The sequence below is a fragment of the Anabrus simplex genome, chromosome 1 (genome assembly GCF_040414725.1).
Source record: "Anabrus simplex isolate iqAnaSimp1 chromosome 1, ASM4041472v1, whole genome shotgun sequence".
In the NCBI taxonomy this organism is placed as follows: Eukaryota; Metazoa; Arthropoda; class Insecta; order Orthoptera; family Tettigoniidae; genus Anabrus; species Anabrus simplex.
This window is the reverse complement of record NC_090265.1, coordinates 276,661,286-276,688,041: the sequence shown is the minus strand read 5'-3', so window position 1 is coordinate 276,688,041 and position 26,756 is coordinate 276,661,286. Positions and strand designations below refer to the sequence as shown.

The following is a 26,756-nucleotide window of genomic DNA, read 5'->3' as shown; positions in this document are numbered from 1 at the left end:
TGTAGGATTAAGAAAGGCCTTCTCTGCTTGTGCTAGTCTGCATTTTATGTCTTCCTTACTTCTGCCATAATTAGTTATTTGACTACCCAAGTAACAATATTCATCTACTTCCTTTAATACTTCATTTTACTTCCTTTAATACTTCATTTCCTAACCTAATATTTCCTTCAACACATAACTTCAACTGCATTCCATTACTTTTGTTTTGGACTTATTTATTTTCATCTTGTACTTTTTCCCCAAGACTCTGTCCATACCATTTAGCAATTTCTCCAGATCTTCTGCAGTCTCAGATAAAATAACAAGATCATCAGCAAATCTCAGCATTTTGATTTCCTCTCCTTGGATTGTGATTCCCTTCCCAAATTCTTCTTTGATTTCCTTTATTGCCTGTTCTATATAAACACGGAAAAGGAGGGGAGGGGGGAGATAAACTGCAGCCTTGCCTCACTCCTTTCTGAATTACTGCTTCTTTTTCAAAGCCCTCGATTCTTATCAGTGCAGACTTATTTTTATACAGATCCGTTCTCGGCACCTGATCCCGATCACCCTCAGAATCTCAAATAGCTTTGTACAAACAACATTATCAAATGCCTTTTCAAGATTTAGTATGAATGCCATGTATGTGGGCTTGTCCTTCTTAATTCGATCCTCTAAGATCAGACAAAGTCAGGATTGCTTCACGTGTTCCTACATTTCTTCTGAAGCCAAATTGATCTTCTCACAACTCAGTTTCAACTTGTCTTTCCATTCTTCTGTAAATAATACATGTTAAAATTTTGCAGGCATGAGATACTGAACTAATAGTGCGGTAGTTTTCACATATGTCAGCACCGGCTTTCTTAGTAATAGTTATAACAATATTCTACTGAAAATTCGATGGCACTTCTCCTGTCTCATACATCTTACACACTAAATGGAATAACCTCACTATGCTGGTTTCTCCTAAAGCAATCAGTAATTTAGAGGGAATGTCATCAATTCTAGGTGCCTTGTTCCTAGTTAGATCTCTCAAAGCTCTGTCAAATTCTGACCTCAAAATTGGGTCTCCCATTTCATCAGCATCAACAGCCTCTTCTTGTTCCAGAACCGTATCATCTACATCTTTACCTTGATACAATTGTTGGATATGTTCCTGCAATATTTCTGCCTTTCTTCTTTCCCTAGAAATGTTTTTCTGTCTGAGCTCTTAATATTCATATACCTAGTTTTCCTGTCTCCAAAAGATTCCTTGATTTTCCTGTGTGCAACATCTACCTTTGTTAGGACCATACAATGTTCAACATCCCTGCACTTCTCCTTCAGTCATTCTTCCTTAGCTGTTCTGCACTTCCTGTCCACTTCATTCTTTAATCACCTGTATTCTTTCCTGCCCTCTTAATTTTTTGCATTCTTGTACTTTCGTCGTTCATCAATCAGGTCTAGTATCTCCTGAGTTATCCATTGATTCTTAATTGATCTTTCCTTTCGTCCTACCATTTCTTCAACAGCACTAGAGACCTCATTCTTCATGACTGTCCATTCTTCATCTGTTGTGTTTCCTTCAGCCTTTTCATTTAGTCTTTGTGCAACATGTTCCTTGAAAGAGTCCCTCATTTCTTCAATTTTTTAAATAATTATTTTTTCAAATAATTATATAAGTAAAGGGAACAGAACAAACAAGGCTATGAATATCAATCATAAAGGATAAGAAGCAGGAAGAATAATAGGAACACACACAAGGAGAAACACCAATAGCATATTAATGTGAGCAAAGAAAGTCCTAAAAGGAGAGGTAAACATGAAAACACAAAAGGGCAAGGACATAGTCCACAGCTTCACACACTGTAATATTTAGATAGTCTCTCTCCTGATCAATTTCTATTCTTCCAGATCTACTTCCTCTCAGCCACAAGAAGCTCTTTTCCACCTCTCAGCCCCACCACATGTACAGGCTTCCACGCTCACCAAGAGGTTCCTTTATGAGAATTCTTCCTTCTTGACATGGGAAGTGAAGGAAAAGGAATACGCCAGACAAAATAATAGAAGAGAAAAATACCACAAACCTACTACGGTGTCATAGCAAGCGGAGAGGTGATACTCCGACGTGTCGCGTCCCAGGTGGCGGACAGGGGCTCCTCACCGGCTTGCCGGCGGACTTGAGCGAAATAAAAAAGCTCTCGCGGACCAAACACTCAATCCTCAGGGCTAACAACCTTGAGTAGAAAAAACATCACCCGCTAGGGTGGCCTCATCTACATACTCGTTGGACTCAACATGAAAGGAAATATTAATACAAAGAATACCCCAGGTGGTAACAAATCCACCCCCACTTGTGATTGGGCAAGCAGGTCATCACATTCTGGGTAGCCTGCACCTTCATATACTCCACCATGCAAACAACAGCAGAAAAGAAAGAGAAATATCACCTACTTAGCTACAGTGAACATCAACTCATTGCTGAAGACTGGTAAACTTAAACAGACTCTAGGTGTGCTGAACAAATATAACATCAAGATTGCAGCACTACAAGAAACACGGTTCAGAGACGAAGATGCATTTGAATCCCAAGGATACAGAATATACAAGGGGAAACCAGGCATCAGGGTGATGAAGACAGTCCCACATCTTGGCACTGGCTTTGCTGTTCATCATAGCATGATTGATCACATAATAGGCTTCACTTCACCTAATGGTAGGACTTCCTCAATATCTTTGAGGTTCCCCAATAGGGCATATCCCCTAATGAACTTCCATCCACCCACAAATAATACAAATAGAAATGACCTGGAAGCAGTTGAACAATACTGGAGCATTCTAGAAGAAACCCTGGACAAGATCCCACAACATCATACCACCATACTGATGGGCGATTTCAATGCACAGATAGGAAAGGAGAAAAAATATCGCAGGATAGTGGGCCTCTACCCAGCCCATAAGAGGACAAATAAGAACGGAGAAAGTCTTATAGACCTTTGTGACAAATATGGTCTTGTCCTAAAATCAACTGCCTTCAAACACCTCCCTAGGAAGGCAAAGACATGGAAGACCCCAAATCCACTACTAGGTGAATTCCAGATAGACCATGTGGCCATGGACAAAAAGCATCACAATGAGATTCAGAATGTCAAGGTGCTAAGGGGTGCTAACTTAGACTTGGACCATTACCTATCTCTGGTAAAAACCATCCTACAACCACTGAGAAGGCCACCTAATGTCAGCAGAAAGACTAAAATACCGAAGTTCAACATCCTCCGACTGAGTGATGAAGACTGTGATTTCAAAGTCACTCTGAAAGAAAACACACAGAAGTTAGGGTGGTGTAACCTACAAAAAATCTACTGGACGCTGCTCAGGAGACCATGCCTGCCTCATCCAACAAAGGAAAACATCCATGGTGGACCACTACATGTGACCATGCTACAGAAGATAGCCTGGGTCACATGGAACCAATGCAAAAATGAGGCTAACTACCAGGCTTTGCTTACTCAAAGGAAAATAACTGCCAATACAGTATGACAGGCTAAGAGGAAGCATAACAAGGCTCTAATACAACAGGTGGAAGAGGACTTTAAGAGGCACAACTCAAGAGATTTCTACAGGGAACTCAGAAAACAGACAACGAAGTACACAGCTCCCACCCTTCATCTTCGTGGACCTGATGGGAAGCTTCAGTTCAACAAGGATTGTACCAATACTCTTGCAGGGTATTTCAAACAGCTCCTCAATGCAGAGGAACCTAAAGAGACACTCGCATTCTCTGACCCTCTTTCCAGAAACCGAGACTCCACACCGCCAACCATTGAAGAAATAAGGGAGATTATCAAGAGCCTAAAGAACAACAAGGCCTCAGGTGAAGACGGTATAGTAGCGGAGATGTGGAAACATGCTGACGAACAATCCATACAAAGCGTCCATCAGATCATAGAGGATATTTGGGCAACGGAGACCTTACCTGAGGAATGGACCTCAGCGGTGATCCATCCTCTACACAAGAAAGGTAGTAAGATAGACCTCGACAACTACAGAGGCATCTCTCTAATATCGGTTACGTACAAGATCTTTTCTAAAGCCCTGCAAACCAGAGCTGTCAGTCAACTGGATTCTCAATTAGGTGAATATCAGGCCGGTTTTTGCGCAAATAGATCTTGCACAGAGCAGATACAGAACCTCAAGACAATCCTGAGGTACAAGAATTGTGGCGGACACCAATGGGTAGTCATACTAGTGGATTTCCAGAAGGCATATGATTCAATAGATAAGCAGACCCTCTTCTCCACCTTATGGGAATTAGACCTGGATGAGAAGACCACCAGACTAATCCAGGCTACGCTGAAGAACACCACCTCCAAAGTAAAGTTCAGAGGTGAGCTCTCAGAGAGTTTCTCTATCTAAACGGGAGTTAGATAAGGTGATGGAATTTCTTGCATTCTCTTCAATTGCATTCAAGAGAAGATTATCAGGGAATGGACTGCCACATTATATCCAGGAAGTGGACTGAAAATTGGCTACAAAAAAAATAATCTCGGTGTACCTTGCCTGGCCTTTGCCGATGACCTTACCTTATTAGCCAACAACATAGAAGAAGCTACTCACCAGCTACAGAGCCTCTATACCATAGCAGCTAAAACCGGCTTAAGGGTCAATATAAAGAAAACTGACTTCATGACTAACATAAAGGGAGTCCCACCTACTATGCCATTGGAAAACACCACCATTCGTAGGGTTCCTGCAGTGAAGTACCTAGGGGAGTGGATTTCAGCAACCGAGAATGAGACATTAGCAATAGACACCAGATGCACCAAGTTGGAAAGGATCTACCATACCTGTAAGAGCATCTATACATGAAACTGCCTCTCTAAAAACCTTAAACTCCAATGTTACAATTCAGTAGTAAGACCGTCTGTACTGTACGCATCTGAGTGTCTTCTGATGAACAGAAAAGGTCCACTGAGGAAGCTAGAGCTCAAGGAATGAAAAATACTAAGGAGGATTTTAGGACCAATAAGAGAAGGGGATGGTACTAACAGGATATGGCACAACAATGAGATCTATGACCATCAAGAAGACATAAGTTACATCCATGAGGAAAAGGCGATTGACTTTCTATGGACATTTGACTCATATGAGTACTTACAGACTTACCAGCAAGATCTTTACCAGTACAAGCAGAGGGAAAGAGTCCAAAAATAAATGGATCACCACAGTGAAGTCTGACTTAGAACAGCTGGGGATTTAAGAACAAACCATACAGGATCGTGTATTATTCCGGCAGTTGACCTTTCAAGGTGTCTTTCCAGAATCTCTCACCAGCAGACAGAGTACAGGCACCACCCGACTGAAGTGGACTGAGGAAAGGAAACAAACACACAGCCAGAAGATGAAAGCTTTCTGGGCGAAGAAAAAACAGAATTTCCATACAAGGAGTCGAAACGAGCCCCGTGATCCTCAGTAGGCCCAAATGACAAGAAGAAGAAGAAGAAGAGAAATACTGGTGGTAAAGACAAGGAAAACAGGACAAACACCCATACACTTCTTTGCTCCATTTTCATTACTACATTGTGCCAGTAGCGTTCCTTTTCTATTTCTGTACTTCTCCTCGACCATTGTAACTTTTCTTTCTTTGCCTCCCTTATTTCTATTGTTTGTCCGACAGAAGATGGCAGGGGGAAAAATGATGGAATTTGTCCATGGCCTTTGTGTCTTCATGTTTGTCCTTGTCTTTCTATTCTGTTGCTTTGTCTACCTACATTGGCCTGCTATTGTGTTTGTGTGTTCATAACCTACTTTACTTTCTAGCTTCCTGTCCTTGATGATTAACATTTCAAATGGGGAGTAATGGATATGTCTCTTCAAAAACAGAATTTTTCTCTTTCATGCCTTCTCTTTTCTCCTTTCGACCCTTTTCCAATGTTCCAGTAGGATCACAGGATTACACTGTCACACATGCGAAACTGGCCTGTTTTATGGCTGGATGCCCTTTGGTTATCTGCACCACATGAAGGGATGTATTCACTATTGTGTGTTTCTGAGGTGGATAGTAGTGCACTATGTTGTGTGGACGTGAATAGGCGAGTACTGAAATGAACAAAAGCACTCACTCTCCAAGCCAGGGGAATTAACTAGATACAGTTAAATTCCTGACCTAGGTGCGAATGGAACGTCTGAACCAGAGGCCATGATACAGACCGTTCATAAGGATGATATGAAGTAATTTTCATGTTAGGTCTGTATGGATGAACAATTACAATTGGAGGAAAACATGTTTGATGTTTGTATAATCACAAATAAAATGTATGTTGCTTACATGGACATTCTTTTTCATCCTACTGCAAGTGTACATTCATCAAGGACTCAGACAAAATCACAATACAATATTTTAAATCTCCGAAGAGCCAATCATTTTTAACAAACAAATAAATGTCTGAACAATAGTAATGCATTCTGCTAGTTCCTTTAGTTAGGCTGTTTAACCTATTTTGTTTTCAAAAGTCATCCTTTTAAAATGTACACTTTATTTCAGCATTAAGGAAATATGTTGAAACTAGCAGTAATAGAGTAACTGGAACACATCAATATTTAATACCAAAAATGTGTGCATACAGGTAATATTCTTAATTCAGAATAGTGACATCTACATTTCATCACCTGTAAAACCCTATGAGTTAAAAACTTTGAAACTAATACTGGCACTATGGTACTCACTTAATTGAAAGACATTGTAACTGTACAGTTGAATAAATAAAGTACAGTATGCAAAACTAACCTGGTGGTATTTGAGGAAGAACTTGTTTTCTTTCTGACAAATGAGTTTCTCTGCCTTGGTCTCAGGAAAAGAAGACATTTCTGTATGGTTGAAACCATTCTTCTTAATACGTTCCATATTGAAAGCTACTGATCTACAGTACACTATCAAACTGGACATTTCTTTTGCTATCCTACATTGTCTTTCTATTTCTTTATGCTGATTTTCCTATGGAATGATAAAAACAACATGCATTATAATCTAAATTAAATAATATATTTAAGTAACATAACTGTGAATAATAATAATAATAATAATAATAATAATAATAATAATAATAATAATAATAATAATAATAATAATAATAATAATTTTCACACACAAGTAAAAAGAAATAAAACAGAGTCCCTCATTCAGAAGCACAAGAAAATGTCACAAAATTAGCAAAACAAAAACACACACACATGGAGTTTAATTCTTATAATAATAATAATAATAATAATAATAATAATAATAATAATAATAATAATAATAATAATAATAATAATAATAATAATAATAAGAAGAAGAAGAAGAAGAAGAAGAAGAAAAGGACGTAAAGTAAAGGGCATATAAGTTTCTAGTAAGACCACAGTTGAGTATGATTCTAGTGTATGGGACACTCACCAGGATTACTTGATTTGAGAAATGAAAAAATCCTAAGCAAAGCAGCACAATTTGTTCTGGGTGAATTCTGACGAAAGAGTAGCATTACCAAAATGTTGCATACTTTAAGCTGGGAAGACTTGAGAGAAAGGAGACTAGCTGTTTGAGTAAGCAGTATGTTCCGAGCTGTTAATGGAGAGATGGCGTTGTAGACGACATTAGTAGACGAATAAGGTTGAGTGGTGTTTTTAAAAGCAGGAATGATCATAACATGAAGATCAAGTTGTGATTCAAGAAGACAAACTGGGACAAATATCCGTTTATAGGAAGAGAAGTTAGGGATTGGAATAATTTACCAAGGGAAATGTTTGATAAATTTACAACTTCTTAGAAATTATTTAAGAAAAGACTCAGTAAACAACTGATAGGGAACCTGCCACCAGGGTGACTGCCCTAATTGCAGATCAGTAGGTGATTGATTGATTGATTGATTGATTGATTGATTTACTGATTGATTCTTTGCAGCCTAGTCTTACTTCACTTTGGATATCATTTGTTACCAACTCTTTCCTCCATTCTGTGATGACTTCCTCCAGAACAGCTTACCCAAGAACTTAACTTTTAAATACATGTCTGTGATGGTCTGTTGGATCTAAGCTATAGATTTATCATAGACTCCGAACTCGCTAAGATTTTTACAAGAGTGTCATCATGATCATCATCCATATTACTCAGGATGTATATTTTGGGTTTACGCCTCATAAAGAATTATATAAACACTTTCAACATGTTTCAAAAGGAACCTTGCCTTTCTTCATCACAAGAAAACGGAAAAATGAAACATGACGCATCAAAGGTTGCTAAGAAAAAGCAACAAGGAGCTTAAAATGGTGCCCTAAGATATAATAGGGACACCATTTTAGCCCCGTGATAGGAACAACGAATGGCAGCAGTAAGGTATCATTTTCTGATGGTTCTGATAATAGGTAGCCATGATTCACTGAGGTTGTAGCCTGTATCGCACTTGGAATTATTTGGGTTTTTACATATTTCAATCACCTCCCTGATGATTCTGGGGCGATATTGTTTTATACGGGCAAGAACATTCACTTCTTGGAACATGACATCATGACTAGGTGTTAAGGCATGATCTGCAAGAGCTGATTTATCAGGTTCGTTGAGTCTGATACACCTGTTACATTCATTGATGCAAGTACATATCATTCTCTAAGTCTGACCAATATAAACCTTGCCACAAGTACAGGGAACTCTGTAGATGCCAGGTTGTTGCAATTTAGGCAAACTGTCCTTAGTTGGTTGGTAGCAGAAGGATGCAAGTGCTGGGAGAACTTTAAACAGGTGGAAGATAACAGAGGCAATATGAAACAAGTTTTCAAACTGATCAAGGAACAAAAGGAATGCGAACAAAACCGTGAAAGCAATTGAGGATCCCAACGGAAACCTGGGCAGGAAAGAAGAGAGCATCAGAGAGGTTTTGAGGAATCATTCTGATCACCTATTGAACAGCAAAGAAGCAGATCAGAGAACAAAAGAACCAGCTGTTGAAACCTACACAGACCTCCCATTACATGGGGAAGCAACCCGTAAGAAGATGCCACAAGGGAAATCCCCAGGAATTGATGAAGTCAACATGGACATGATTAAAACAGTACAAGTCCAGCATTTACAGTGGCTACACAGGGTTCTCAATGCAGTTTGGAAGGATGACAAGATACCTACTGATTACAACAAGGAAATCATTATCCCCCTGTTTAAGAAAGGAAATTGGTGAAAATGCTCTAATTAATGGGGAATAACGCTCCTTTCTCATGGACTTAAGATTCTTGAGATCTTAGAGAGCAACCACCAGTTATTAGTAGTAGATGTACTAAGGATAACAACTAGGAAATTACCTAAGGTGCGGGAACTACTACAGATTGGAAACAGGACCGACTATCTGGACCATACAAGAGGTTTATTGGCTGCAGAAGAAGTGGAGAGTGGTGAGGTAGAGTGGATCAGATCTTAAAATGCCTTGATAAAGGAAGCAATTGAGTCATGTAGTTTCAAAAACCCCTATCTCCAAGAAAATCAGTTTTTCAGGAAGGGCAAAAAACTGCCATGACTGCATTTTACACTCCTTTTTAACATTTTCTTTACTTTTACTTTAATTAGCTCATATTGAACAAAATACACAAAATGTATGCAGTTTCATCTCCACATTTTTGTACTAGGCCAATATGTATCTTGAAAGGGGGTTTTGAAAGTCACAGGTGGACATGGCGGGGTTTGAAAGTAAACATGGATATTGCAAACATACACTACTGTCTAATGCTCAAAGAAACTAGGTTCACTTCACTTACTAACATCTATGTAGGACACTGAAATGGAAAACGAATTGAAAACATGAAATACAGTATAAAATGTATAAATGTTCATTGAGAATTTGGAATGCTTTTGTCTCTGAAGAATAAAAAAATAATCATATTATTGCAATCTAATACAACAAGGATACTGAATCATCTCTTGGTTCACAGTATTCTTCTTCCTCTTGCTCTTCTGTCGTACTGCAACGATGTTCAGCCTGTCGTGTTTCCAACGAAACATAAAACTGGAGATCTGCAAGCTCTCTCCATCTAGCCCCATGTTTCTCAATCAATCTGCATACATCCTTCACTTTTGCACTGTTTAATGGAACACTGCCTTTTTCGATTAACTGTGGAACCAGTCCAGAAACGGTTTTGCCTCTCTTTAACACACTCTTTGGCTGGCCAAATGTGCAATGGTAAGCAACTTCCCCTTGTACCAATATATTGCTTTTATTCCTTTTTAGAAAAATTCTTTTCGCAGGACTGAACTGAAAATGCCACGAGCCGACAGATTTCAAAACATCTCGAACAGCAGTCTTCCAGTCAAATATTGGTACTTCACAACCAGGCTGGAGAAGCTTCCCATGTCCACTGAAAATATTGTTGTATACCTCTGGCTTAAGGATAACTTCTCTTTTTCGAACAACTTTCTCTATACGTGCAAACACCCTGTCGGGTGGTAAAAACGAATGACCAACTACAGGAAAGTAAATTTCAACTTCTTTCACATTCACTGGTGCATATAGAAGCCACTTACTAACCATACCCACAAGAATACAGTTTTTATTTTGTCCACCGCATCCGTCTGCAAATAGGCGTACAGTTTTCTTTTGTGACAGATCAATGCTGTTAAGAGCATGAAACAAACAACTTGCAATTTCATTTGCACCTCTACGAAAGTCAGCTTCATTCCATGAATAGATCACCACATTTTCATGCGTCAGTGACGTCTTAGAGCTTCCAAACACTACAGTGAAGTTGTACACATTTATTTGCCTGCTGAAGTAAGCACTTTGGACATTTAGCTTGGGCAATAGCATGTTCTTCTGACAATCAAAGGAAACAGACTGAATAGACTCATCTTCTTCTCTTAAATATTCATAGAATGCACTGTATTTTAACTTGTGGACTCGTTTCTTGGTCTGCAGGTCAACTTTTGCATGTTCTGATGTGCAATTTTTTAGTTCCTCGTCTAGTTGTGAGCAAGTTGAGCAAACATCAGTCTTCGGACTTCCGAAACCAATATTATAGTTACGATTCAAGATCTTCCTGAAGAAGGCGTGCTTTGCCTGCAATTCAGGTTCAACAATGGTATTGTATTGTCTCCACATTTCTTTGATATTTAGTTCACATGGCAGGTACATACGAGCCACTGACTTGGTACGGCAGTAGTGCGGCTCTTTAGCATGAAACGATTCAATAAATTTACAGATGGCCTCACGTTTTGGTTTACTGGCATAGCTTCTTCTGTCTCCCCCTCTTCTCTCCACAGGCATTCCCCCAGATTCAAAATGACGCTTTAGTACCCCTTGAATTCTGTCCTTCTTCAATAGGAGAGCTCCCATAAATGCTTCTCGGCAAACTGGTACCATCGTTCCATCCCGTTTCCGAATAGTGTACTTGAATGTGTGAGCTTTTCCGGACCTGATACTGTTACCCGGCCTGCGTCTCGCCACTGGTATACAAGAAACATGCTTGACAATGAAATTATCCTGCTGCAGTTTTGATGCTGTAGAGTAGAATACCGAATGAAACTTCTTCACATCTAACAAAGAAATATCTCCGCACTGGTAGGCCTTGGATTTATGGCCGCACATTGGTGTGACAGGAGGTCCAGCCGACGAGTTCCTGTGTAATAAACACCCTTTTCACTTACGAGAATGTGTATGTTTACTAAAATATCATAGGTATTTATGAATGGCCTGCATCGAAAAAGAAAGGGAAATTCGCTTCTCAACGTGACCATAGAAGGTAATATCAGAAGCTGCACAAAGCCACAATGGTATGAGCTTTCGGGAATTGAACGTGCACTGGCCAAGATTCGAACTGCGGCCATTTTTGTGAGGGGAGAACGACCGATCCGGCACAACACCGCGCGCCGATTTCATGCAGCAATACATGTTTTCTAAAGCTTATTCTAAAAGTGCAGTTTCTGATACAGTTCTGCAATAATGCTCACAAGAGAGGAACGTAATAACATAATGTTACTATAAGAAAACATACCTCGATACTTTTGCTTCCTTGCATTTCCACTGCTGTTCGTTACGTAATTTCTTCCTACCCTTGCCAGGGATACACTTTGCAATACATTTATGAGGTGAATCCATTAGTAATAAACAATACACGACACTGTGTCAACACAAATGCTTCCTCTCACTGCCGCGCCAAGAGCTCCTCACGCGCCTGACACATGGCCACGTATTGCCTTCCTATTGGCTGGCGGAGATGGCGGGTTATGTTATCTATGGCCGAGCACAAGGCGTTGGAGATGGCGGAATATGAAAATAACCCCATACTTTGACATTGAATTTCGAAAGGTTAGAGCGGGTTTTGATGCGTACTAATAGTATACAGCGGTGGACATGCCCACAGCAAAATCAAATCAATCTTTATCTCCATTTTCGTGAAAATTGGAGATAGGGGTTTTTGAAACTACACGATTCAATTAAGGTTTGTGAAAGGCCAGTGTGACAGTAAGGGAAAAAGGAAACTCCCTGGTGGAATGAAAGAGTAAGATCCTCAATAAAGGAAAAGAACAAAGCATTAAAAAAGGAGAGAGAGAAATCCAAGCCAGAACAGATAAGAGATGAGGGGAAGATCAGAGTGGCTACGCACCACAGTTAGAAGAGGAACAGTATGGCTTCAGGCCTAATAGGTCCACAACAGAGACCTAATCTTCAGTGTCCGTATCTTAATGGAGAAATATTGGGGGAAAGGCAAGGATCTATTCATGGTTTTCCTGGATACTGAGAAGGCATATGATAGTACTGTAAGGGAGAAGATATGGGAATACCTGAGAAAGAGCATGAGCATTGTACCAGCTATGTGCAATTTGGTGATGGACATTCATCTTGGTTCCAGACCAAAAGTGGAGTCCAGCAAGGAAGTGATCCTTTATCATCAATTAATTCAACATACTTTTAAAGGAATATCGTCATAAATACAGGGCTGGATATCAGAAGAGGGTCAATATTTAAGAAAATGAAATAGAGTTTGCAAATGATATGAATATATGTAGTATGTTGCAATGTCTGGTAGTGAATGAGTCTAAGACAAAAGTAATGCAAGTATCTACAAGATGTTATACACAGAAAATTTTCAAAGTACAAGATCATACGTTTGAAAAAGAGGAACCTTTTGGGTTCGATGACTGTTACATAAGAATTGAACCAAAAATAATATTAAATTTGTAACAATAGACATAAAAATCTTTTGGGATTTCGCAGAAACAAAGAGTAGAAATATTAAACATTCTGTTACATCATGATACATTACGATAGGTAATGTTATGGATCATGAGAGCACATCAATCTAAAAAACATAATATCATGCTTCAAACATTCAAGTGGACATCTTAAGATTTCTAAAAATCATAATCAGAAGTGAAATAAATACAAGTACTATATTCTTAAATGTTTTTAAATATGAACAGAAAAATAAAAGTAGATTAGTTACTTGCAAGCTAAATGTAGTTCCATGGTGCATGATGTAATTTTTTGTTTACTGTACATGCTAACTTTGAAACACTTCATTAAACTACCAATAAAAAAAAAACACTTAAAATATATTATTGGCAAGCAAAAAAAAAAAATCACTTCGTAAAAACAGAATCGGAAACTACACTAACATACAAAACAGCTTATGTCTAAGGTGGTTTCATGAGCTAAGAAACATATATATTCAACAATTTTAGAGATAAGAGATCATAAATGCCACTATGTGAGCTGTTTTTCAATGTCAATGGCTAGGCATACTTGTGGGGAGTAAAACCTTTTCATTTTAAAAGCTTTTGCAATTTTGGAGCAGAAGCTATTATTGGATTATCAATATTGTCCCTGTTTACCTGGATATAGTCATCGGCAAATACGACGATCCCATAGGGTGGTCTGTTTGTGTGGCCAAACCAAAATTAAGGACATAAGAAAACAGGATGATAACTAGGCATAAATAATACTCACAAAAATAGTGAACAGGCATTTATTACAAAATCAATTAATGATGTGGCAAATAAAATGAAATGAACATCCAACAATTATGATTATGAAATTTGGATGATCAATGAATCAATATTAGTTTGTAGATCATTGATTAAGACTGTCAATTAAATATATTTACACTCACTTCACTTTACAAACTATTAATTAACATAGTCTTCTGTTGATGTCCATCCATGCTATTACATGCCTTAATCCTTAATTTTACCAAAATACAACTGACTTCGATTGGACTAAAGAACACTGAATTCATTCATTAATTTGAACTTACCTTCTGAATGATGAAAATGAATTAAAGAGCTCCTTCTTAAATAAATTATTTACAAGAATATCTATTTATTCCTTGAAATCTCCTTCTTCTTCTTCTTCTTCTTCTTCTTCTTAGCATTTATCCCGCTTAACTGCAGGGTCTGCTGTTGTGCACTTTCTTTTCCACTTGATGTTGGCTTGTGCATCTTTAGGAAAGACTTATGCCACATGCATGTCCTCCTGCGGAGTGACGAGTCAGCGCTTCTTTGGTCGCCCTTGTGGTCTCCGTCTCTCAGGACTTAAGTGTAATGCCCTTCTCGCAACTGAAGAACCGTTTCTGCGAAGCATGTGGCCATACCATTGCAAACGATTCTCTTGCATTTTCTCACGGATTGGGGCCACACAAAATGCCATTTGAACATCCTCATTTCTGATGTGCTTCAGTCTAGAGAGTCCCATTGGCCAAGCAAGCATCTCCATCTCCATGCAGCTGTTGTGCGTATCTCCTTGTAACTGACCAACACTCTGTTCCATACAATGCCACTGGTCTAATGATGGTTCTATAGATTATGGATTTCAGATACATTGGCACCCTCCGATCAAAAAGGGCTTCCGTGACTTGGCGCCACTTCATCCAGGCAGCGTTGATTCTGCTTCGAACATCTGGGAGCATGTCACCATAAATTGGATAAATGATCCCAGATATTTAAATTGAGATGTTTTCAGAATATCAACACCGTTGATGTTAATTGACCCATCACTTTCTACCCCACACTCTAGATACTCAGTCTTCCCAACGTTAAGTCGCAGGCCATATCTGTCCAAGGAGTTTTTCCAATGTTGGACTAGTTGTTGCAAATCTTAATGGGACTCGCAGGTGACCATAATATCATCAGCATAGAGTAGAGTTCACGGGTGTGGTGTTTACACTTCTGTGCTGATGGTGTCGAGACAGAGGATGAACAGAAGCAGAAATAGAGCCGATCCCTGATGAACGCCAACTTGAATGTGAAATGGTACAGACATTCCAGCAGCACACGGACAGAGCTGGTGGCATTCCGATACAGAAGCTGGACCCATTGAATATATACTTCTGGTACACCATGCAGCCTGAGTGCAGCCTAATGCATGCCAAATAAGATCATGAGGCATTCTGTCAAAGGCCTTTTCGAGATCCAAGAAAGTGTGTGGAGAGGTTTCTTCTTTTCAATGTGACATTCTATCAAAAGATGTGTTGCATGTATAAAGTTTCAATTTTATCAGTATTTTGGCCTAAATTAAACTTATCATTATTGCTCGAGCCTGCCTGTGAGATTTTAAGTTTAAAAATTATTTAAAATCAAAATAATAGATCTAATCTCAATAACAATCTTCACACACACACTTTCCTTGTTCATTAATTATTGAGCACTTGATAGGGTGGATCATGGGAGACTACTGACAAAAATGAGCGCAATTGGACTAGACAAAAGAGTGACTGAATGAGTTGCTATATTTCTAGAAAATAGATCTCCGAGAATTAGAGGATCTTCAAAAGGCAGAAGTATTCAGTCAGCAGTATGTAAAGATTGCTGGTTACAAGCATGAAGTCCGGATAGAAGAAGTGACTAATGCAAGAGAAGTATTAAAATTTGCCTATGATAACAATGACATTTCAAAATCAAATCAAAATCTCTTTATTTGCAAATGAGGTGTCTACCTCGGTGGCAAATGGCACACTAAAATACATTATTGTCAAGCACTAAATATTAAATTAACAAGAGAAGAAAATTTTTCCTATAATACAATATTATACAATTTACGCTAACAATGTTTTCTATTAAACACACAGCTCATCCTTAATAAATTTATATTGTTTACAAAATTCTAATTATAATATCTCCTGTACTACTTACAAATATAGTCAACTGATATACAATATGTGGAATTGCTTCAAATGATACTATAAAACTGGTATAACATTAATATTTACATTGCATTTATTTATTTACTTTTTTTTTTTACCCGTTCTGGATCCTAAGTAGCATAACGACCTGCTGCGTCTTAACCAGAGCCCCTTTTGCCACCACTTTTCAGAGTTCCTGAAGGGCCTTCACAGCTACCGTAGCGGTCCCAGGGCCCTCGAAGTCCCCACTGTACTTCACCCCTACAGGCAGTCCCCTACTTTGGCTGTCCAAACTCCTTAGACCAGGGGATGGAATTAATTTATTCACACACATTTTTATTTTATTTACAATAACCTGCACCGGTCGAATGCCCTCTAACACTTCATTTATTTTCTCTGTTGCTGTTTATTCTCTTCTTGAATATCTGTACAGATTTTGGAAAAGGATCAAACACTACCCCTGGTAAACTGTTCCACTCCTTCACACCCTTCCCAATGAATGAAAATTTACCCCAATCGCTTCTGCTAAAATTCCTTCTAATTTTATATTTGTGGTCAGTCCTGCCGATATAATTATTTTCCAACTGAAGCCTCTCATGGATATCTCCCCATGGTTCTTCTCCTGTATAGGCTCTATATAATCCTGTAAGTCTAGTTTTCTCCCTTCTCTTACTTAAAGTTTCCCACCCAAGTTCCTTTAACATTTCTGATACACTACTCTTTCTCCTGAAATCCCCTGTTACAAATCTTGCTGCTTTCCTCTGCACACTATCTATTTCTTTTATAGATTTATACATTTACAATAAGATACAAAGTTGAAAACTAGAAAAGCAGCTGGAGTTGATAAGAATTCTGGGAATATACTAAATACAATGCTACTCCTTTGTCGGAAATCACCCAGAACAAATCGAGCTGCTTTTCATTGGATTTTTTCCAGTTCTCGAACCAAGTAATCTTGGTGAAGGTCCCAAAAACTGGAATCATACTCTAGTTGGGGCCTTACCAGAGACTTATACGCCTTCTCATTTACATCCTTACTAAAACCCGTAAATACCTTTATAACCATGTGTAGAGATCTGTTCACTTTATTTACAATCTCATTTATGTGATTAACCCAATGAAGATCTTTCAGTATATTAACACCTAGGTACTTTGATCCCCATAAGGAACTTCACCCCATCAACGCAGTAATTAAAAAAGAGGACTTTTCCTATTAGTGAAACAACCAGATTTTTAACCCCATTTATCATCATACCATTGTCTGTTGTCCATCTCACAACACTGTCGAGGTCTTTTTGCAGTTGGTAACAATACTGTAACTTATAAATAAATTACTCTATACATAGAGGTGTAAGAAAGTGTCTTTATTTTTTAATGATTTGTTGATTTAAAATTCAAAAGGTGGTGTTTTGCATTTTTATATTTTTGGCAATAAGTTAAAGTTTGGAAAGCAATAAGTGCATTTAAAAACTTATAAAAATTAAGAAAACATAAAGTAAAAAAACAAAATATAAGTTAAACCATTAAATATGCCTTTGGAAGAATGAGAAAACACTTACCGTATTTTCTCGCATATAACACTTCTTTGACAAAAAAAAAAAAAAAGTGAAAATTCTTGGTGCGTGTTATATGTGGGAATTGGTGCACAAAAGATCGTATTTCACTTAATTTACAAAAGGTATACATTTATTATTGTGAGATCACTATTTTCAATACGGACTAAAAATGAAAGTAATGACTTGTAAAGATCGTATTTGCATAAAAAAACGTAAAATTTGCATTAGGCTATTGAAACAAGACAACTGGCACATTTACCCTATTAATTGTCACTGCCTTCAGTCTCCGAGCTATTCTTGCATGCAACATTCTGGTCACCATCCCACACTGCATTATCCTGACTTCCGTCCAATGCATTTGCGATGCCCGTCTTCGAGAAGCTCTTCACAACCACATCTGTTGACACCATAACCGACGCCCGCATAACCCAGTCACACACAAGTTAAACTGATGGCCTCTTTAATTTGCCTGCTGGCGTCAGCTCATGCTGCCATCTATTCGGCATACAATTTTCATACCTTGTCCTTGAAGGGCTTGTTGACGGAAACATCTAAGGGCTGTAGACAATGTGTGAGTCCGTCCGTCCGTCCGTCCGTCCGTCCGTCCGTCCGTCGTCCCTCCATCCATCCGGGTTTGATCTGCATTGCCAATCTGAGATAAGAGGCAATTGTTTTTCTTCCACATTGCTATCACATGGCGATGAAAATCTATAATTCTGTCGCTGAAATCGCTTGTCATTCTCTGGCAGACAGATGTTCGCCTTCACAGGCACAATCCCTTTCGTGTCATGAATCTACGGACCAACCCCAGCTCACTTTTAGATCCGAACAGCTGATTCCTCCTTTAATCGCTAGTTCACACGCTTTGAATTGTAGCATCTAGTGCAAGATACTAAAGCCATCATTTTGCAACTCTGTAACATAATGAAGCAACTCATCTTCCAGCTGAGGAAACTTAACCAGTTTTTGGACCTCTGAATCCCTTCTCTTGGTTGGTGGTTTCTAGCGCAGCTTTCTGTTTACGCCAGTAGCAAACGTTAAACTCAGACACACTGCATTCTCAACCGGCATCTCTATTACCATGTTCTTCAGCATATCTTAACACTCCGAGTTTAAATCCAGCTGTATAACTCCCACGTTTCTCCACAACTTAAAGCTCGACCTACACAAGAAAACTTAACTGAAAAACAAGAACGAAATGTGAAGACAGACTACTGGCACTTATCGACAATACAACAGATGGTCATTTTCTTTTCATTTTTCCTGTAAAGAATGGCTAAGGAGTGCAAGTGTAGGAACTGCGGGTGCAATGAGGCATTGAGGGGTATGAGGGAGGAGTTGGAAAGTTTGAAGGAGATCATTAGGATTCTCACAGCAGACAGGAAGGAAGGTAGGCCTCCCTCAAACAATGTACAGGTTACAATAGGTGTAAAACAAGGATGTGAAGGAAAGGGGGGAAATGTAGAAGACAGGTGGTCTAATGTTCTAAGGGGAAGGATGTTGCAGGCTAAAGGCTCTATTCAGGATCAGAATTCAGGACAGGTGTCTGAGAAATCAGTACGAGTCACTCCAGGTAGAACAACAGAGGGAACATGAGGAACAAGGAACTGTTGCTGAGATGTGTGGAAGTAGGAAGAAGGGAAAAGGTAGGAAAGGTAAATGTAGAGTAGAGGACAGGAAAAGACAGGTGGAACAGGATCATGGGAGGGAGAAAAGGGAGGAGAAAGTAGCTTCTGCAGCTACCAGGAAAGATAGGGCTGACCAGGAGGGGAGGGGATCAAATGAGGTGGGTAGGGTTGAGGCTCCGGTCATGGCGGATTCCATCGTTAGACATGTGGGGAAAGTGTGTGGAGGAAAGGGAACTAGAGTAGAGTGTTATCCAGGAATTAGGTTGAGGCAGATGTTGAGAAAAGTAGAACAGGAGGAGGAGGGGAAGGAGAAGGTGGTAGTGTTACACGTTGGTACCCACAACGAATGGCAAGCTGGTATAAGTACCAACATAGTTCGGGTTGTGTGGTATCTGGTAAATGCAGCACAGGTGAAGTTTAAGGAAGAGAAGATTGTTATCAGTGGAATACTGTGACTGTGTAGAAGGGATACTGACTGGAGGGAGATTGGGGATTTAAATGAGACTATGGAGTGGGTATATGGGAAACTGGGAGTGAAATTTCTAATCCAAATGGGTGGGTAGGAGATAGGGATCTGCGCTTAGACGGCCTTCACATAAACCGCAGTGGTACATACAAGTTAGGAAATTTGTTTGGAAGGTTAATAGGGAGGTAATTCAAGGAAACAGGGTGGTCTAGGGAGCGGTGATAAGGGTACAGAGATCTGGAAGTCAAGTAGGGATGACATAAAATGTTAGTATTGAACTGTAGAAGTATCGTGAAGAAAGGAATAGAATTAAATAATTTAATAGATATACACTTACCAGATATTGTAATAGGAGTTGAATCATGGCTGAGAAATCATATAACGAATGCAGAAATCTTCTCATGGAACTGGAGTGTGTATCATAGAGATAGGATAGAAATGGTAGGAGGGGGAGTATTCATTCTGATGAAAGAAGAATTTGTAAGCTATGAAAAAGTTAGAGATGACAAATATGAAATATTAAGTGGAAGGCTCATTTCTAAAGATAACAGGCAACTTGATGTCTCTGGAGTGTACACACCGGGAAAGGGTAGTGCTGACATGGATACAGAATTATTTGATAAGATAATCAGCAATGTGGTAAACGACGTGGAAAAGAATGCGATTGTAGCAGTAAATTTGAATTTACCAACTGTCAATTGGGAAGGAAATGCGAACAACAGGAAGCATGACAAACAAATGGCAAATAAGCTAATATGGGAAGTACAGCTGATTCAGAAAGTGATGGAACCAACTAGAGGGAAAAATAGCCTGGATGTGGTGCTGAGAGAAACCGAGGTAATAGATGGTATATTAGTGATCATGAAGCTGTTTTTGCCGTAGTTAAAAATAAATGTGATAGAAAGGAAGGTTTTAAAGGTAGGAGTATAAGGCAGTACCATATGGATGATAAAACAGGCATGCGGCAGTTTTTAAAAAGTAACTATGATCGGTGGAAAATGGTAAATAAAAATTAAAACAATTGTTGAGGAATGGTAAGGAATGGTAAAGACCCACCTTATTATAATACAGAAATAAAGAGACTACGAAGCAGGTGCAGACTGGAAAGAAATAGAGTAAGAAATGGCTGTGGAAGTAAGGAGAAATTGAAGGAACTTACTAGGAAATAGAATCTAGCAAAGAAGGCAGCTAAGGATAACATGACGGCAAGCATAAATGGCAGTCATACAAATTTTAGTGAAAAATGGAAGGGTAAATATAGGTACTTTAAGGCAGAAACAGGTTCCAAGAAGGACATTCCAGAAATCATTAATGAAAAAGGGGAGTGTGCATCTGAGGATCTTTTTTTTTTTTTTGCTAGGGGCTTTACGTCGCACCGGCACAGATAGGTCTTATGGCGACGATGGGATAGGAAAGGGCTAGGAGTTGGAAGGAAGCGGCCGTGGCCTTAATTAAGGTATTTGCCTGGTGTGAAAATGGGAAACCACGGAAAACCATTTTCAGGGCTGCCGAGATAGTGGGATTCGAACCTACTATCTCCCGGATGCAAGCTCGCAGCCGCGCGCCTCTACGCGCATGGCCAACTTGCCCGCTCTGAGGATCTTCAAAAGGCAGAAGTATTCAGCCAGCAGTATGTAAAAATGTGTTGGTTACAAGGATAATATCCAGATAGAAGAAGTGACTAATGATAAAGAAGTATTAAACTTTACAAATCATAACAAGGACATTTACAGTAAGATACAAAAGTTGAAAACAAGAAAAGCAGCTGGAATTGATAAGATTTCTGGGGATATACTAAAGACAGTGGGTAGGGATACAGTACCATATCTGAAGTACAGTACTTATTTGATTACTGTTTGGTTGAAGGAGCTATACCATATGAATGGAGAGTTGCTATAGTAGTCCCAGTGTATAAAGGAAATGGTGATAGACATAAAGCTGAAAATTACAGGCCAGTAAATTTGACATGCGTTGCATGTAAGCTTTGGGAAAGCATTCTTTCTGATTATACTAGACATGTTTGTGAAATTAATAACTGGTTCGATAGAAGGCACTTCAGTTTTAGGATTCAACTTGTAGGATTCTAGCAAGATTCAGCAGATATCTTGGATTTTGGAGGTCAAATGGACTGTATCACTATTGACGTGTCTAAAGCATTTGATAGGGTGGAACATGGGAGACTACTGGCAAAAATGAGTGTAATTGGACTAGACAAAAGAGTGACTGAATGGGTTGCTATATTTCTAGAAAATAGAACTCAGATAATTAGAGTAGGCAAAGCTTTATCTGACCCTGTAATAATTAAGAGGGGAATTCCTCAATGCAATATTATTGGACCTTTATGTTTTCTTATATATATGAATGATATGAGTAAAGAAGTGGAATCAGAGGTAAGGCTTTTGCGGATGATGTTATTCTGTATAGAGCAATAAATACATTACAAGATTGTGAGCAACTGCAAAATGACCTCAATAATGTTGTGAGATGGACAGTAGGCAATGGTATGATGATAAACAGGGTTAAAAGTCAGGTTGTGAGTTTCACAGATAGGAAAAGTCCTCTCAGTTTTAATTACTGCGTTGATGGGGTGAAAGTTCCTTTGGGGGACCACTGTAGGTATCTAGGTGTTAATATAAGGAAAGATCTTCATTGGGGTAATCACATAAATGGGATTGTAAATAAAGGGTACAGATCTTTGCACATGGTTATGAGGGTGTTTAGGGGTTGCAGTAAGGATGTAAAGGAGAGGGAATATAAGACTCTGGTAAGACCCCAACTAGAGTATGGTTCCAGTGTACGGGACCCTCACTAGGATTATTTGATTCAAGAACTGGAAAAATCCAAAGAAAAGCAGCTTGATTTGTTCTGGGTGATTTCTACAAAAGAGTAGTGTTACAAAATGTTGCAGTGTTTGGGCTGGGAAGAACTGGGAGAAAGAAGACGAGCTGCTCGACTAAGGGGTATGTTCTTTGTTGTTTTTTTATTATTTTTTTTTGTTTTTTTGTGAGTTGCTTTATGTCACACCGACACAGATAAGTCTTATGGCGACGATGGGACAGGAAGGGGCTAGGAGTGGGAAGAAAGTGGCCATGGCCTTAATTAAGGTACAGCTCCAGCATTTGCCTGGTGTGAAAATGGGAAACCACGGAAAACCATCTTCAGGGCTGCCGACAGTGGGGTTCAAACCCACTATCTCCCGAATACTGGACACTGCCGCACTTAAGCGACTCAGCTATCGAAATGGGTAGTGGTATGTTCCAAGCTGTCAGCGGAGAGATGGCGTGGACTGACATCAGTAGGGGAATAAGTTTGAGTGGCGTCTTTAAAAACAGGTAAGATAACAATATGAAGATAAAGTTGGAATTCAAGAGGACAAATTGGGGTAAATATTCATTTATAGGAAGGGGAGTTAGGAATTGGAATAACTTACCAAGGGAGATATTTAATAAATTTCCAATTTCTTTGAAATCATTTCAGGAAAGGCTAGGAAAACAACAGATAGGGAGTCTGCCACCTGGGCGACTGCCCTAAATGCAGATCAGTATTGATTAATTGATCGATTAATTGATTGATTGAGAATTTTATTTCTATATTTGAAGCTATTTGTCACGTGGTTCTGACTCCAAGAAAAGTATTATTTAATTGATGAGATGTTGTCTTTTATAGGTTGTAATTGTTACGCGTGCATTACTAATTTAGGTTTGTGTTTTTTTTTTCATGATGATGTTCGAGAGAGCTGCCTGTTATCTCTGAGAAGGCATTTGAATGTGTTCGGCATTTTATCTGTCATGTGGAATCTGTGTTTTGCTGTTCGTAACCTGTAATTGCCTGAACTGTAGGAGGAAATGGTTGGTCACTGTCTATAACAAATTCTTTCAGTTTCACTGTCAATTTTCATTAAGTTTTCTTGGTGGCAAGCCTTCTACTGACCACATGTTTCCTTAGTTATATTTTCACATTGCGTGTGCCGTGTTTTGATTTAAGTCTTCGGTTATAAATTTTAATGTGTGTTCATTTAGTTTCTTCGATTCGTGTGTTTCGATTGTAACATCTGTGTGATACCTTTTGCTTTAGGCTAAGTCATTAATTTATGCAAAGTGCTGTACTTCCTTGTCTGACTGCATGCTATCTCTCGAACAGCTGAAATACATACCTATGTTGGAGACAGCTGATTACTCGACCTACTTCAAGTGGTGCCGGCATGTTCCATCTTGTAAATTTACTAGTGTCGTAATCTTCTTTTTCTTCCAGATGACATATATTGTAGTGTTGATTGTCGTACCAATCATCGTGTTCGGGTTAATTTTTAGCATGGAGTCTTATTAGACATCTGTTTTCGTAAATTTTCAGCAACAATTTTTTTAGGTCAATGGTAGTAATTTTTGACGATGTTTTCGAGTGTTTTTCTGTTTTGCAAATCTTTTTTTTTTTTTTTTGCTAGGGGCTTTACGTCGCACCGACACAGATAGGTCTTATGGCAACGATAGGATAGGAAAGGCCTAGGAGTTGGAAGGAAGCGGCCGTGGCCTTAATTAAGGTACAGCCCCAGCATTTGCCTGGTGTGAAAATGGGAAACCACGGAAAACCATCTTCAGGGCTGCCGATAGTGGGATTCGAACCTACTATCTCCCAGATGCAAGCCTCACAGCCGCGCGCCTCTACGCGCACGGCCAACTCGCCCGGTGTTTTGCAAATCTTGTGTTTCAGCAAATTATTTTCAAAATTTTGTTTCTATTCACCTGTGCTGTTTTATTTGGCAGTAATCTTTGTGTGTGATCTTTTAAAATTATCTCATACGTCATGTTTTGGCTCAGTGTACATCTAAATTTCTGGACATGTGTTGTGTTCTGTTCGGTCTTCTACTGTAGCTGGGTTTGTTTCCAAGTAGGTATGGGACTACTTGGGGTTGGTTCCCAGCCAGTTACTAAATTCTCCAATCAGATAAGAGATTATGGGGTCTCTTAGTCTGTTTGAAAATGTTCCTAGTTCGTCTGTTGAGCATTTCCATCTTGCTGCTTTCTATTTCCTTGTCACGTATTTTTATTTACCTGTGTAAGCTGAGGCCATATTGGCAAATTTTGATGGGTTATGGATCAGCAATTCTGCTCATGACATATTTGAAATCTGGTGTGCATCTGATATCAGATTCTTCTGTAATCTTTGGCCTCAATATTAGGTTGGTAGATGGAGAATAGTGTCCATTGTTATTGTAAATTAAGTACTAGGAAGATTTTCTTCAAATGTTTATTTCGGTATCATTATTCTGAGCCATTAGTTTCATTTATATCCATTGTTGTTTCGCAGGTTGTCAAGATTTCAGGTATTCTAAATTTGTCACGAAGATTTGTAGTGGAATTTTGTAGGTCTTACAATTTGGTGAAAGTTTATTTCCGTTCGTTTCTGGTTTTGTGTCTTCTGAATTTATTTGCCCAGTTTGCGCGATTATGGAGTGCCGTGGACTGAGTAATATTTTCAAAATTCTATAATGAGCCGCATCGTATCTGTCCATCCATATTTGTAAATAGTTTTAAATATTGGATGTCATTTGTGTTTGTCTTCGGTGTCTTGGGAAGGCATTTATATGTACTGAGACTTAACTTTAGGTGCTGAGAGGCCTTTCCTCTCCTGGGAGTGCGATACTGGTTCTAATATTGTCTCATTGTCGTGTGATGAATTCAAGTGTCCTTGGGGTCATGTATTGCCCTTTTCTTTTATGGGTCATCGCACTGGTGTTTTGGTGTGTGTTGTGTTTTGGTATGGAATCAGTAGTATTGAGGTTGTTCTGTGCCTTTTTAATTGGTTGGTACTGCTTGAGTCAGGGTCATTGCATTGGTGTTTTATGTGTGTTCTTGTATTGTGTGTTGGAGGACAGGTAGGGTTGGTGATCTTGATGTGTCATGCTGTAATCTGATATTCCCTGGTATGAAGGTGTTATTTGTGCATTTATTTCTCACATGAGTGAGTTGGATTTCTGTATGTGCACTCTTGAACTGTTTTCATTTTTCTCGTTTGGATTTTCTGTTTGTTGGTAAATTTAATGTGATCTTCAATTATGTATTTTTGGCTTTAATTGATTTTAATTTGACTGGTATGACATGTAAAACATAATATGCAGTGTTAAAATTTTGAAGTAATGAGTACATGGCATAGTAAATAGTGACTTACTAACCTCATTTTATTGAATAGTATGAGCAACGTTACAAGCTAACATAAAACATGCAACTAATTCCCTGTTTTGAATTTCCTCGCAACATTCTAAATTTCACTTCCCATTTATTTTGTGGTTTTTAATGTTGGGTAATTAAGAATGCAGATGGTAAATCAATGTAAAGTAAAATTTTAGTGAGGATATGGGTATTACATTATGTGCCCTAATGGTAAGGTTGTATGTGTGTGGTACTTCAGTCAATGAAAGTCTAGTTTGGGTAATTTATTACCTGGAAGATGTTTTTTCTTTTGGCTGAACTGTCATACCTGTGGTGCTTGAAAAGGTTGATTGTGAATTGTGTATAATAGAATCGGGTGAATTGTAATGTGTCATGCTGCATCCTCAGTAAGATATGTTTTTAAAATTTATTTTTCCTGGTAATTTTCTTTATTAAGTTTTGGGTTATGTAACATCTTGGTCTTAAATGGTAATTTGTGGGTCTAGGGTACTCTCCAGAATTTTTTAAAGTTGTTTTGCTTGCTTTCTTTCTTTTAAAATTTTAAAGAGGGCTTGGCATGGGAGCTGGGGAATCCCAAAGTCAAACCATGGGAGGGGATCTCCCTAAGAGGTCTTTTCGGAATACTCAGGTTATTGAATGCAGTAGTTTTGAGAGATACTGTTATACAAAACATGGCCTCCATCTAAACAATTCAGGTAAACGAAAGATAGCAAATATTGTTCTAGATTTTATTAATCTTAAGATATGTACTGTAAAACAGGCAACTCCCTTGAGTTATTATACTGACCAGGAAAACTAGTAGAAAAAGCCAGCTGTACTTCACGCTGGCTCAGTCAACTAGAAAAAGAAACTC

General features: G+C 38.8%; 1 protein-coding gene across 2 annotated transcripts in view; it reads right to left on the bottom strand.

The window, feature by feature from the left end:
- Positions 1 to 26,756, bottom strand: part of LOC136886934 (1-phosphatidylinositol 4,5-bisphosphate phosphodiesterase gamma-1-like) — a 737,826-nt gene that overhangs the window by 194,932 nt on the left and 516,138 nt on the right. For both annotated transcript variants that reach the window (XM_068231056.1, XM_068231055.1), the window contains one exon: positions 6,746 to 6,952. In XM_068231056.1, the coding sequence (XP_068087157.1) occupies positions 6,746 to 6,952 (207 nt within the window). The remainder of the gene's footprint in view (positions 1 to 6,745; positions 6,953 to 26,756) is intronic.